General features: G+C 49.2%; 2 protein-coding genes across 3 annotated transcripts in view; both read left to right on the top strand.

The window, feature by feature from the left end:
• Nucleotides 1–5,838, top strand: part of CABLES1 (Cdk5 and Abl enzyme substrate 1) — a 129,992-nt gene extending 124,154 nt beyond the window's left edge. For both annotated transcript variants that reach the window (XM_017498686.2, XM_037728037.1), the window contains exons 8-10: nt 1–105; nt 1,785–1,992; nt 5,521–5,838. The exon at nt 1–105 is cut by the window's left edge and continues 2 nt beyond it. In XM_017498686.2, coding sequence (XP_017354175.1) covers nt 1–105; nt 1,785–1,992; nt 5,521–5,661 — 454 coding nt within the window. In that variant the 3' untranslated portion in view covers nt 5,662–5,838. The remainder of the gene's footprint in view (nt 106–1,784; nt 1,993–5,520) is intronic.
• Nucleotides 5,839–10,306: 4,468 nt separating this feature from the next.
• On the top strand, nt 10,307–11,320 carry LOC108282682 (chloride intracellular channel protein 1). Its single transcript, XM_017498676.2, has one exon. The coding sequence runs from the start codon at nt 10,338–10,340 to the stop codon at nt 11,061–11,063; it is 726 nt and encodes a 241-aa protein (XP_017354165.1). The 5' UTR covers nt 10,307–10,337; the 3' UTR covers nt 11,064–11,320.
• Nucleotides 11,321–12,892: the final 1,572 nt, after the last annotated feature.

Here is a 12,892-nt window from a genome sequence, read left to right as displayed (position 1 = left end):
AACAGTGATTGACTATGTGAAGCCCTCTGATCTCAAAAAGGACATGAACGAGACCTTCAAGGAGAAGTTTCCTCACATTAAGCTGACACTCAGCAAAATTAGGAGGTATGGAGGCTCAACTTGCCCTCGCCCTTTCCCTCCAAACCCCTTCCCACACACAGTAAGCTCGTCATCTGTCCAGTGGTCCTTGCCGTGGTTCCAGTGATAGAGTCACTGGCACATTCAGCAAAAGAAGACTCTTGGATGCTGGCTCTCTGGTGCCGTGGTATGGTAGGAGAGACGAGGACAGCAGGACACGAGGCACAGCTCTTGACTCCTGGTTGATGCGGATGAGGGGAGGTTCCTTCGGTGAAAGAATTATGTCATGTTCTCTGTAGCTCGTTGTTAATCAGATTTATGTTATGGAAAACTCAGAGACAATGGGCAGCATTCAGGTCTGTGCTTTCTGAAGTGTAGGCAAAGCTGAAGGGAAATAGTTGGCACTATAGGGGATGAGATAAGTCTACCCACAGTCATGCATCCAGAGGTGACAGCCAAATCCTATCTTTAAGCCATCACCAAAGCAGGCAGAGCAGAGTCAGGCTGCATCTCCCCTGCCGCTCTGCTACAAGTGACTTTGTGGTGACCCACATGCCCTGGCTACATAGTCAAGACAACTGGCCCTACTGGGCTTGTGTTGTGGTGTCTGTATGCCATGCTCATGCTGGCGAAAGTCTAGGGGCGTAGGTGTGTGTGGTAATGGAAGCTACACTGCACATCAACATGGTGTTGGAATATGTGCCAACATTTACATGAGTGTGTATCCTAATCCTGATTTGACTCTGGCATGTTCCAAGCGAAAGAATTTTTTTTAATTGAGAATAATGAAATATTCACATCTGTCCATTTGCCGGGCAGCCTCTCTAAGGACATGGATTATTATGCTCTTAGCCTGTTTTTCTGCTCTGGCTAATGAACATAGCAGGTATTTACAGAGTTTAGACCAAGTACCTAATTTATGTCTGTAATCGGCTCTCCAAGATATTGCGCCTCTTTAACACTGGACAGCTCTACTCTAGGTTTCTAGAGAGACTCTTGGACATCCCCTTGTGGTCAGTGGGTTCCTGTGTGTCCCATGTGGTGGTCGTTAGAGCCCTGGCCTGTCACTCTCCCCACCTGGTCTGCTGCACCAGTGTTGTCAGCCTGGAGGTAGTGATGGTGGCAGCATATAACTGCTGGGTCTGGAGCAAGACTAAAAGTAAACATGGGGCCGGGCATGGAGGCTCATGCCTGTAATCTCAGCACTTTGGGAGGCTGACGTGGGTGGATCACCTGAGGTCAGGGGTTCGAGACCAGCCTGGCCAACATGGTGAAACCCCGTCTCTACTAAACATACAAAAATTAGCCGGGCATGGTGGCTCATGCCTGTAACCCCAGCTACTCAGGAGGCTGAGGCAAGAGAATCAGTTGAACCCAGGAGGTAGAGGTTGCAGTGAGCTGAGATCACGCCATTGCACTCCAACCTGGACAACAAGAGCAAAACTCCATCTCAAAAATAAATAAGTAAATAAAAATAAACGTGTTCTGTACAACCTGACCAACAGAAAAGAGTGTAAAGCCCAGCTCTGGAAGTCTGCTCCCATGCATAATGCAGCCTTCACACTCCCAGGGACTTAATCCCAGTCCAGGTCACCCTCTGGGAGTGAGAAAGAGAAAAAGCTTTCAAGATGGAGTAGCCTGTTTCTTTGGGGTCTGCTGAAACTTAAGTTTTCATGAGACTGTTCCCTCCTCCTGTCTTTCTCCAGCCTGAAACGAGAGATGCGGAAGCTTGCGCAGGAGGACTGTGGCCTCGAGGAGCCCACGGTGGCCATGGCCTTCGTCTACTTTGAAAAGCTCGCCCTCAAGGGAAAGCTCAACAAACAGAACCGGAAGCTTTGTGCTGGAGCATGTGTGCTGTTAGCAGCCAAAATTGGAAGTGACCTCAAAAAACAAGAAGTCAAGCATTTAATTGACGTAAGTGGCCTTCATCCTGGAGGCTGGAAGAGCGCATGCTCCAGTCTGGGATTCCTCCCTCAGAAGGTTTCGGTTAGTGACCCTGACTGGAAGGATTCTGAGCCTTAGTGAGCAATTGAAGTGAAGGCTGTGGGCCTGGCGCAGTGGCTCACGCCTGTAATCCCAGCACTTTGGGAGGCCGAGGTGGGTGGATCGCCTGAGGTCAGGAGTTCGATACCAGCCTGGCCAACATAGTGAAGCCCCATCTCTAAAATTACAAAAAATTAGCTGGGCATGGTGGTGCGTGCCTGTAATCCCACTTACTCGGGAGGCTGAGGCAGGAGAATCATTTAAACCTGGGAGGTGGAGGTTGCAGTGAGCCAAGATCACGCCATTGCACTCCAGCCTAAGCAACAAGAGCAAGACTCTGTCTAAAAAAAAAAAAAAGTGAAGGCTATGAAGCCTTTCCCATAGTGTGAATAGTCAGGCTATCTTAGAACATAGTGATGATCTACTTTGACAAGACCAAAGATCCTCAGCACTGGCCACTGGGTCTGGCCCTTAAAATCCATTCTCAGACACTGTGCAACATGCGGTCATTCCCACAGCCATAGCAGTCACTGTACCTGCAAGAGATTCCCACACAGGCAGTGTGACCCACAGAGCTTCTACTGTCAAACAGGTTGGTTCAGTAAGACCTTGGCTTCCTCCTTCCTAGGCTGCCTCCTCTTTGGGGAAAGGCATTGAGTTTGACAGGGTGGTATCTCTTTTCTTTTAAAGGAGAGCCCTCCCAAAGCAAGGAAACATGGGTCTCTTTGGAGGCTACATGAATGCCTGTTTTAGAATTCAATATATTAATAGAAAATTTGACATACAGTAAAGCCAGGTGATCAGAAGACAGATTGAGAAGATAGTTTGTTACAGTTCACAAGAGAAGGAGTATCTTGGCTGGTGCTGCCATAACAAAATATCATAGGCTGGGTGGCTGAAATGACAAATTTATTTCTCATAGTTTTGGAGGCTAGGAAGTCCAAGATCAAGGGACCAGTTGCTTTGGTCCTGGTGAGTTTCCTCTCCTTGCTCACAGGCATCTTCTTGCTGATGCTTAATTGCAGAGAGAGAGAGAGAGACGAAAAGCAAGCCCTCTGGTTTCTTCTTCTGAGGTTCCGAATCCCTTCACCCCATGCCCAGTACCTCATCTAGACCTAATCACTCCCAAAGCCCCCGCCTCCTAGTACCATCACATGGAGGATTGGGGCATCTACATATGAATTTGGGGGGACACAGCAGTCAGCCCATAACAAGGGGCATGCTGTGCTGTGGGGGCTGTGTCTGGAAGCCCTGGAATTGGTCAGGAGGAAGAGGGAGCCTTGATGGTGGTTTTCACAGAAAGGAATGGATAAGGCAGGGTTTGTGGGTTTGGGATTGGCTAGTTTGAATAGTTTTGGTGAACTCTGGGGCCTAGGGGCTGTCCCTAGTTGTCTGGTGCCTGGCTCTGGGGTGATAAGGGCAGGTGGATAGTGGCCTGAGTGTGAGGCCCATGGAGGAAATGGTAGGAATGTGGCCTCTAGATTGGTTGGTTTGCATCTGAAAAGCAAAAGGAATCACTGGAGAATTTGGCTAACCCTGGGAAGGGCAGACCCTCTACAGTCAGCCAGGCCCCAGATATCAAAGCATCAGAATACAGAAGATAAAAGATATGGTTAATTCAATGCCCCATATGCCTCACTGTCTAGCCATCTTCAGTGGCAAAGGCAAAAAAGCAGAAAGGGCACTAAGGTAGGTACTCCCCAATTAAAAAGAATATTCTTTAGATCAGTGCTTAACAGATTTTAAGAAATGGTACAAAATCATCTAGCTTATACAGTAAATACATGAACCTAGAAATGACCATTGGACACCAACTCTGAGCTGAGAATCAATAGATGTATATAGATAGCTGCTGAACTAATAATTTTTTTTTTTTTTTAAGAAAAGGTCTAACTCTGTCACCCAGGCTGGAGTTCAGTGGCACGATCATAGCTCACTGCAGCCTCTACCCCCCAGGCTCAAGCAGTCCTCCCTCCTCTGCCTCCTAAGTAGCTGGAACTACAGGCATGCACCCCTGTGTCTGGCTAACTTTTTTATTTTTGTAGAGACCAGGTTTCACTGTGTTGCCCAAGCTAGTCTCAAACTCCTGGCCTTAAGATATCCCTTCACCTCAACCTCCCAAAGTGCTGGGATTATAGGCATGAGCCACCATACCGACCAAGAACTAATGAATTTTTAGATGTAACAAACACTTATAAAATTATAAATCATGTGCACATTTAATCATAGTTGAGCAGTATACCACACAGCAAAAGCTGATACTATTGATGCAGAATGTAACAGTAAGGGTTTGACCAGCCACTTACAGTAGCAAGAAACCTAGCTCAAGATCTCATCCCAGTTATAATCTGAAAGCGGTCAACATCTGCTCTGTGGGTGGGATTTGTTTTATGAAGATAAAAGCTGGGTTTGCGCCAAGGCAGAATATGCCTGAGCAAACATGAAGCCCTTCCTGCCCATCCCCACCTTGGTGGTTATCCTTTTCCAGCGCCAACAGCCCCTCCAGTTGGGTGGATATGCAAGATGCCACCAGGCTCAGCCCTGTTGAAGATACACACCAGCTGTGTGGCACTGTGAAAGTGGGGGACTTCCCGAGGACTTAGACCCTTGTGCATAAGATGAAAGGACTGAACTACGTAGAATCTGTGCACTCCCTTCTGAACTTACCACGTGGTTTTTATTGTTATAGGTGGTTTGCTTTATTTTATTTTATTTACTTATTTATTTATTTTTGAGACATCATCTTGCTTTATTTCACAGGCTAGAGTTTAGTGGCACTCTCTTGGCTCATAGGAACCTCCACCTCCCAGGTTCAATTGAGTCTCCTGCCTCAGCCTCCCAAGGAGCTGGGATTACAGGCGCCCACAACCACGCCTAGCTAATTTTTGTATTTTTAGTAGCGATGGGGTTTCACCATATTGCCCAGGCTGGTCTGGAACTCCTGACCTCAAGTGATCCACCCACCTTGGTCTCCCCAAGTGCTGGGATTACAGCGTGAGCCACCGCTGGTTCGCTTTCTTTTTAGTCTTCCCTTTAAACCTGAATCATTTAGTTGTCACAGGTAGAGTTTTGAGTCCCAGTTGGCGTGGAATCTCAATGCTGCAATTTGCTGCCCATGTGACCCTGGCTAACTTCTCTGACTTCTTGGAGCTTATTTTCTCATCTGTAAAATAGAGGTACAGAGCATCAACCATGTCATATTACTGAGAGGATTAAATGGCATCAGAAGACGTATGTGTGGTTCCAGGCGGCCCCCAGAAAAGGTGCGATTCCTTCACAACCAGGACCAAAGGCAAGAAGCACAGCCCAGGCCTCCCTTTCTTCCTCCACAGAGCTTTACCCAAAGCAGATTTCTCCTAAGCACTCACTGGCTGCTGGATAGAGAAGCTGCAGTTGTGGAAAGACTAGAACTTTAATTTCAAACGAACATGCCTTTGATTTTCTTTCTTTTTGTTGCAGAAACTGGAAGAGAAGTTCCGGCTGAACAGGCGAGAACTGATTGCCTTTGAATTCCCGGTGTTGGTGGCCTTGGAGTTTGCCCTCCACTTGCCGGAGCACGAAGTCATGCCTCACTACAGACGCCTGGTCCAGAGCTCCTAGCAGCAGCCCCAACGAAAGCCAAGGACCATTTCTTCTCTGCTCACTGGAGCAACACTTACTACTGGAAATGAAAAAAAAAAACAGAACTCAAAATACCAGACTTTTCTTCCTCTCTACATGGTTTGGGGAGAAGCAGTACTAGAAACTTTCCAGAGAGTCTTGGGTGTAGCCAAGAGGGAAGAGGAGGCACGTGCTGAGAACAGAGAGGCTCTGCCTGCTATCCACTAGCGAGAACCCTAGCTGCCGCCGCCCGTCTTTCTCCCCAGCATTCACAGACTTTGCAGGCGTGGTCCAGGGCCTTCTCCAGATCTGTTCCAACTTGGAGTGTGAAGGGCTTAAGCAAACGGGGGAAGAGAGTCTGCAGAAGCTGGGAGAAAACTAAAAGATACCCTCATTGTGTCGAAGAGTGTGCCCGTCTATTTTTGTGTCAGCCATGGGAAGTGCACTTTCCCCGGGGGCATGCGGGTGTGTGAATGTGCAGGTGTCTGAGAGATACTGCATCAGCCCGAGACCCCCGGAGCCTGTCCCACGCTTTACAGAGCAGCCCTCAGCCTGGGGCCATGGGCCAGGCTGAACTTCGGCAATTATTTCTAGATGATTTCTGGATAAGAATCGCTCTCTCGGTACCATAGTTTGACATCGTCCACCCTTAGAAAATGACTTTGTTTCTGTTACTGCTCCTACCCACCAAGGGGATAAAGAAGATGAGTTCTCAGTGTGGGATGAGTCAGTCACGTGGAAGGGCATGGAGCGTGGCGCTCTGTAACTTCCTGCCGTCTGCCACCCCGCCACGTGTATTTAACCCTCGCACTTTCTCCACTGTGGAGACGGCTGGGGCAGCGCCCCACAGTGTGTTTTCCTGTCCTCTATGTTAGAGTGCTTCATAAGCACATTTACTGTGCTATCTATATCTCTATATAAAAGTGTTTTATAAAAACCCAGAATAGGAGCACGACGCATGATTGGTGTTTGAGGCATTTGCCAGCTGGGATAGACTGCGTTTGGAGCTGTGGTTGAGCTAAGGAGGCGGTGGCTCTCACCATTCCCACGTGCCCAGGGCTGTTTGTGCAGGATCTTAATGGTGACTTGTCCTGGCTTACCAGGACAGTCTGTATGAGGCTTGTCACCACACTGTCGCTTCGTAGCTGCAAGAGAGAGGTGCCAGCTGAAGTCCCCTGACTGAAGAGAGCCTGTGGCCATGTACAAAGAGAATTAAACTCCTGTTGCTTTTTGTATACCTGTATGCGTTTGTGTAGACGTGTGTCTCACCAGTCACCTTTGCCCTCCATTGCTGATTCCCTTGCACACGCTGATTCTAGTGAGGTCAGATTCAGAGCTTCACACACCAGCCCAGAGAGAGGGTGATGGAACCTAGTGTCTGCAGCTTTTGTTAGCAGAACTGTCAGATTCTTGACAGTCCTGCAGGATGGAGAAATTCAAGCAGCAGCTGGTGAGGGCCAAAACAGAATACTTGGCTCCTTCAGAATCTTAGATTTCACTGAGTTTAGTCCTAAATATTTTGCTAACAAATTTCCTTGGCCGGAATCCGTTGTAAGACAGTGATTTTGGCGGGTGGGGGGGGTGGCGGGAGAGGGAGGAGGGAGAGTGGGAGAGGATATGATGAATGTGGTCTCTTGAGCTGATTGTAAACGATCAGCTGATACGTAGGGGCACTTGCTGTTTATAAAGCAAATCGAGAAAATATTCAAGGTGCGTCCATTGCCCGAACTACAAAATGTCCTTGGTCTTCCTCACAGGGGGGTCTGTCACCTTGCATCTCTGATGAGCCACCCAGCGTCTGGTCAGTGCCTGCAGCAGGAGAGCCTTTCTGAGAAGCAGGACCTCTGGTACCTGGAATGGCCCAGAGAGCTCCCCACTGCCCATCTGCCCTGAGTTTCCTGCCAAGCTCCAGGGATGGGGTGGGGGCAGGGGGACATCCGGCAGATGACATAGGCCACCAGCCCAGACATGGTGAGAAGCCTGAGTCCTTTCCTGTGTCATAAAATCAGGCTAATTTACTTGGATTTGGGGCGATTCGTTTGGTTTTCAGCATCTATGAGGTGAGCCCATGAAGTCAGCAGTCCATTTCTAAAGATGCATTTTCATTTTAAACTCAATCCTGGCCTGCGGATTTGTGGAATGGGCAGCTTTGCTGGTTTTAATTTATGTGGGAGGAGCTGGGGCTGAGATTGAAGGCATTTTATCGGGAGATCACCTTTTGCACATCCATAACGAGCTTTTTGGAGGCAAAGGACGATGAAGAGTGTGAGAGATGCAAGTCACTGCCAGAGGCGCCCCTGTGACACAGAACATTCCAGACACGTCACAGCCTTGGGCTTCAGCGGGGAGGAAGCCTGAGCCTGTGCAGCGAGAAGGCCATGCAGCAGACCGACTCCGAGGTGTTGCCCTTTGTCCTCCACCAGGGAGGGCAGCTTCAGCCCCTGGTAAGCCCTGCCCCCTCTCAGGACTGCCCTGAGGCCTCTCCAGTCTTCCCCCACTCAGATATCTGTGGGGAAGCTCTGCCCAGCCACACTCCTTGGGATAACACTAGCCAGTTCTGTCTGACTCAGTTTCCCCAGAGCCAGCCTGGGGGCCCGGGACTCCTCTAGTGAGCAGTTAGGTAAGAGACAGGAAGCAGACAAGCAAAGAGGTTGCTGCAGCTGCCTCCGGAGGAAACGGGCAGCAGAGTGTGGCCCAGTCCCTACTGTGCCCACCCCAGGGGTCCGAGCCTGGGCTAGCCCAGTGACAGAAGTCACCACTTTTCCTTTTTTCCCCCTTAATAAAACCTCTGTTAAACAGGAAATCCATACCAAATGCAAATGCGTTTTGTTTTCCTTGGCTTTCTGTTGTTGTTCTGATCGTAGATTTCCCTGCCAGGGTTTCTGTTGTCATCAGCCGCAGGCTCTGCTTGAGGCGGCCTCTTCACACAAACCCCTGTACCACATGCCCTGCCTTCCTGACGGGAGCCGGGAGCTTCCTTCCCCTCCTTGTCATTCCTTCCTGTTCCCTTCATTCCCCAACAGCAAATAAAACTCTGAATGCTCTGGCTGCTGAGTTCTTTATCTCTCGCTCAGACATTTCCGCTCCCTGCAGAACTGCAGAACGGCCGGCCCCTTGCCCTCCCCATCCCTAGCTGCCTCCCGGGGCTCCTGAGAACCTGAACCTCCCTGCCCCGCTGCAAGTGGGGTGGGCGGAGGCTGTAGAACGAAGTGCATTTGAGCCAGGTGGTTTTGTTACCTGTTCATTGTGGTATCTGTTCAGCAGCCAACGACATCTTTCAAATCAAGGGGGATTTTTTTGGTTGGGGATAGAGGTGCCTGATGTCACCTCTCTGGGTCTGTTGGCACAGTTTGGTAAGCATAGTGCTGAGGGCCAGCCAGAGCAGGGAGTAAACTTTAAGAGTGTAACTCTAGAATCACATCACCAACACCAGCATCAATAAAAAGCAGCTTCCAGTCATGCAGCTACAAGGTGGAGCTGAGATGCGAAGCTGGAAAAGAAGCAAAATGGCAAGTGAAGGGGAAAGATCCTCTTGCCACCTGCACACAACCAAGTGGAAGGGACCCAGGCCAGGACGGGAAGGGGTTCTATCAGAGCCCCCACCCCATAAAGGGCCATTCAGACTTCTAAATAGTCCAGAAAGTCTGCAAATGTAAGACTAGTGAAACCACAAAGGCCCGCCTCGCGAGGGCTGTGCTTCCTCACACAGACACTTCCTGACTTCAGACAGGTCATCATCTATACATCAGGTCAATACACCCTGTCGTCCCAGTGACTCAGGAGGCTAAGGCGGGAGGATCACTTGATCCCAGGAGTTCAAGGCTGCAGTGAGCTAGGATCATGCCACTGCACTCCAATCTGGGCAACAGAGCAAGACTTTATCTCTTTTTTTTTTTTAAGGGTGGGGTGGGGTGGGCATGGTGGCTCACACCTATAATCCCAGCACTCTGGGAGGCCGAGGTGGGTGGATTGCTTGAGACCAGCCTGGGCAACATGACAAAACCCTGTCTCTACTAAAAATACAAAAAATTAACTGGGCATGGTGGCGCACACCTGTAGTCCCAACTATTTGGGAGGCTGAAGTGGGAGAATCACCAGGGTCCAGGAGGCCAAGGCTTCAGTGAACTGCAATTGGACCACTGCACTCCAGACAGGGTGATGGGAGCAAGACCCTGTCTCAGAAAAAAAAGAAAGTACATCTAACCTGCTAAACATCACAGCTTAACCTTTCCTACCTCAAATGCACTCAGAACACTTTTGTACAGTATTCAGTAAGTTACATGAGATAGTCAGCACTTTCTTACAAAATAGGCTTCATATGAGATGACTTAGCCTAGCATCTCCAAGGGGTATCATACAGCACATGGCTAGCCTGGGAAAGGATCAAAATTCAAAGTATATTTCTACGGAATGCTTTTGCACCATCATAAAGTTGACAGTTGCACAAGTCAAACCATCATAAGCTGGGGCTTCCGTATGCCACCTCCCACCATCTTGCTACTCAGCGCAGCCCAGGGATCAGCAGCATTCACATCACCTACAGGCTTGTTAAAGATGCAGAATCTACATCTCACCATTCCTCCTTGGTGATTCGGGTGCCCGTTAAAGTCTGAGAGGCACCATTCCTCCATATTAGCATAGGACATAAAACTGTCTTCAAGAGCCCCGACGCAACCATGGCTGAAGAACAACCACCGGTCGAATTGTTCGTGAAGGCTGGCAGTCATGGGGCCAAGATTGGGAACTGCCCCTTCTCCCAGAGACTGTTCATGGTCCTGTGGCTCAAGGGAGTCACCTTCAACGTTACCACAGTTGACACCAAGAGGCGGACCGAGACAGTGCAGAAGCTGTGCCCAGGAGGGCAGCTCCCATTCCTGCTGTATGGCACTGAAGTGCACACAGACACCAACAAGATTGAGGAATTTCTGGAGGCAGTGCTATGCCCTCCCAGGTACCCCAAGCTGGCAGCTCTGAACCCTGAGTCCAACACAGCTGGGCTGGACATATTTGCCAAATTTTCTGCCTACATCAAGAATTCAAACCCAGCACTCAATGATAATCTGGAGAAGGGACTCCTGAAAGCCCTGAAGGTTTTAGACAATTACTTAACATCCCCCCTCCCAGAAGAAGTGGATGAAACCAGTGCTGAAGATGAGGGCATCTCTCAGAGGAAGTTTCTGGATGGCAATGAGCTCACCCTGGCTGATTGCAACCTGCTGCCAAAGCTACACATAGTACAGGTGGTATGTAAGAAATACCGGGGATTCACCATCCCTGAGGCCTTCCGGGGAGTGCATCGGTACTTGAGCAATGCCTACGAGTGGGAAGAATTCGCCTCCACCTGTCCAGATGATGAGGAAATTGAGCTCGCCTATGAGCAAGTGGCCAAGGCCCTCAAATAAGCCCCTCCTGGGTCTCCGTCAACCCCCTCGATTTTCTCCACAAAGGCCCTGGTGGTTTCCACATTGCTGCCCAATGGACACACTCCAAAATGGCCAGTGGGAAGGGAATCCTGGAGCACTTGTTCTGGGATGGTGTGGTGGAAGAGGGGATGACGGAAAGAAATGGGGGGCCTGGGTGAGATTTTTATTGTGGAGTGGGATGGGTAGGACAACATATTTCAGTAATAAAGTACGGAATAAAAATCAAGTGTTTTTACACACACACACAAAAAAACTGTCTTCAAGAAAGGTACAGAGAAAATGTAGATATTTTTTAACACCAAAAATAATAGTGCCAGCTTCTGAGGTTGTTTTGACATGTGTTTACCTAGCTGCCTCATCTAACAAATTTTTTGGATGCACAAAGCCAAAAAGATGTAAATGGCACTAAGCAGCAGCTAACACATTGGTCCCAAGTACAGAGCTGCCTTACAGCACATCACAGCAGCCACTGGTTAAGGTCACTGCTCGGATGAGGCCTGGATCCCAGGTTCCCAGGGGCCAGAGATAGAGGGTTGGGATGGTGGAGAGTTAGGGCTCCCAACAGCACTGCAGCACAATTCTCTACTGGAACTGGGGACTGTAGGGTTGTGACCTGGGGACATCACAAATGGGTAGACTCCAGTTTGCTTGGACTGACATTCATTGAGGTCTGCCTAGCGCTTGTTAAATATGTCTTCTACTGCGTTCTGTGGGCTTCCTGATGTCAGGCAGAACCTGCTGGGGGCGGGTGGAAGGGACCCTCACCAGGTGTGGTGGCGCTGTTCTCCAGAGGAGCCGCAACGTGGAATACTGAAAGAGAAGCTCCAGGGGAGAGACAGCTTCTCTAGGTGAGCCTGGGATGGCCAAGTCCAAGCAGGGTTGGAAATCAGTGCTCAGAAATCAGCCTGGCACACAAATGATGAAGTGGGCCAAGATGAAGCAATTGTTTGGTCACAAAAGTGAAGACCAAGAAATGAGAACTGACAAGTTAGGTGCTTGGCAAGAGGATGGGTGGGAATGAAATCAGGGACTCCTTACCAGGGCACCAGAATAGGCTAGCAAGAAATCAGAGATGTGAACTGTGATAGACAGATAAAGCCTTGGACACGGTCTTCAACAAGGGGCTGGTGCTTGGGAGGACTTGATATTCACCAAGCAGATATCATACACCAGCCCTGTGCTGGGCACTTAAAGCACCTCATTTAACTCTTAAACAAACTCGAATTAGTATGGACCCCATTTCACCGATGAGGTACCTAGGGCTCTCAAACATCACATAAGGTGCCCAATGACACATGATTATGAAGTGACAAAGGCAAGATTCAAACCTAGCTCTGTGTAATTCCAAAGCCCAAGCACCTGTCCTGCCTCACACTTGGAACAAAACAGAACCCCTAAAATGGTGGAAGGCCAAAGCCAAGCTGAGCCGGATGCTGGAGATATGGCCTCGGGTTAGAGGGGGTCTTCTTTGGTTAGACGGGGCCTTCTCCCTGTCTTTCCCAGTCACTCCTGGCCCTTTCCTCTCCAGAGAAGGAATCTGGAGCTACTGAATCCATAGCATCATCTTCTCGGGTCTGAGTGGCCTCCACATTTGACGTGTGGCATACCTCTGAGCCCCCTGGTAGAACATGAAATGTTTGGAAAACATGCTTCCATAATAGGTAAGCTAAGGGGCTTTTGAAAGGAAGTAGAAGATCACAGTCAGGTTTAAGGCAGCCAGTGTTCACATCCACCAACATTTCACCAGCCAGAGTCTTGTGGTGCATGAATGGATTTTCCACCATGTGTTATAATTAAGACAAATTCTC

The sequence above is a fragment of the Cebus imitator genome, unplaced genomic scaffold (assembly GCF_001604975.1).
Source record: "Cebus imitator isolate Cc_AM_T3 unplaced genomic scaffold, Cebus_imitator-1.0 Scaffold12, whole genome shotgun sequence".
NCBI classification, from domain to species: Eukaryota; Metazoa; Chordata; class Mammalia; order Primates; family Cebidae; genus Cebus; species Cebus imitator.
This window is presented reverse-complemented; position numbering and strand designations above follow the sequence as displayed.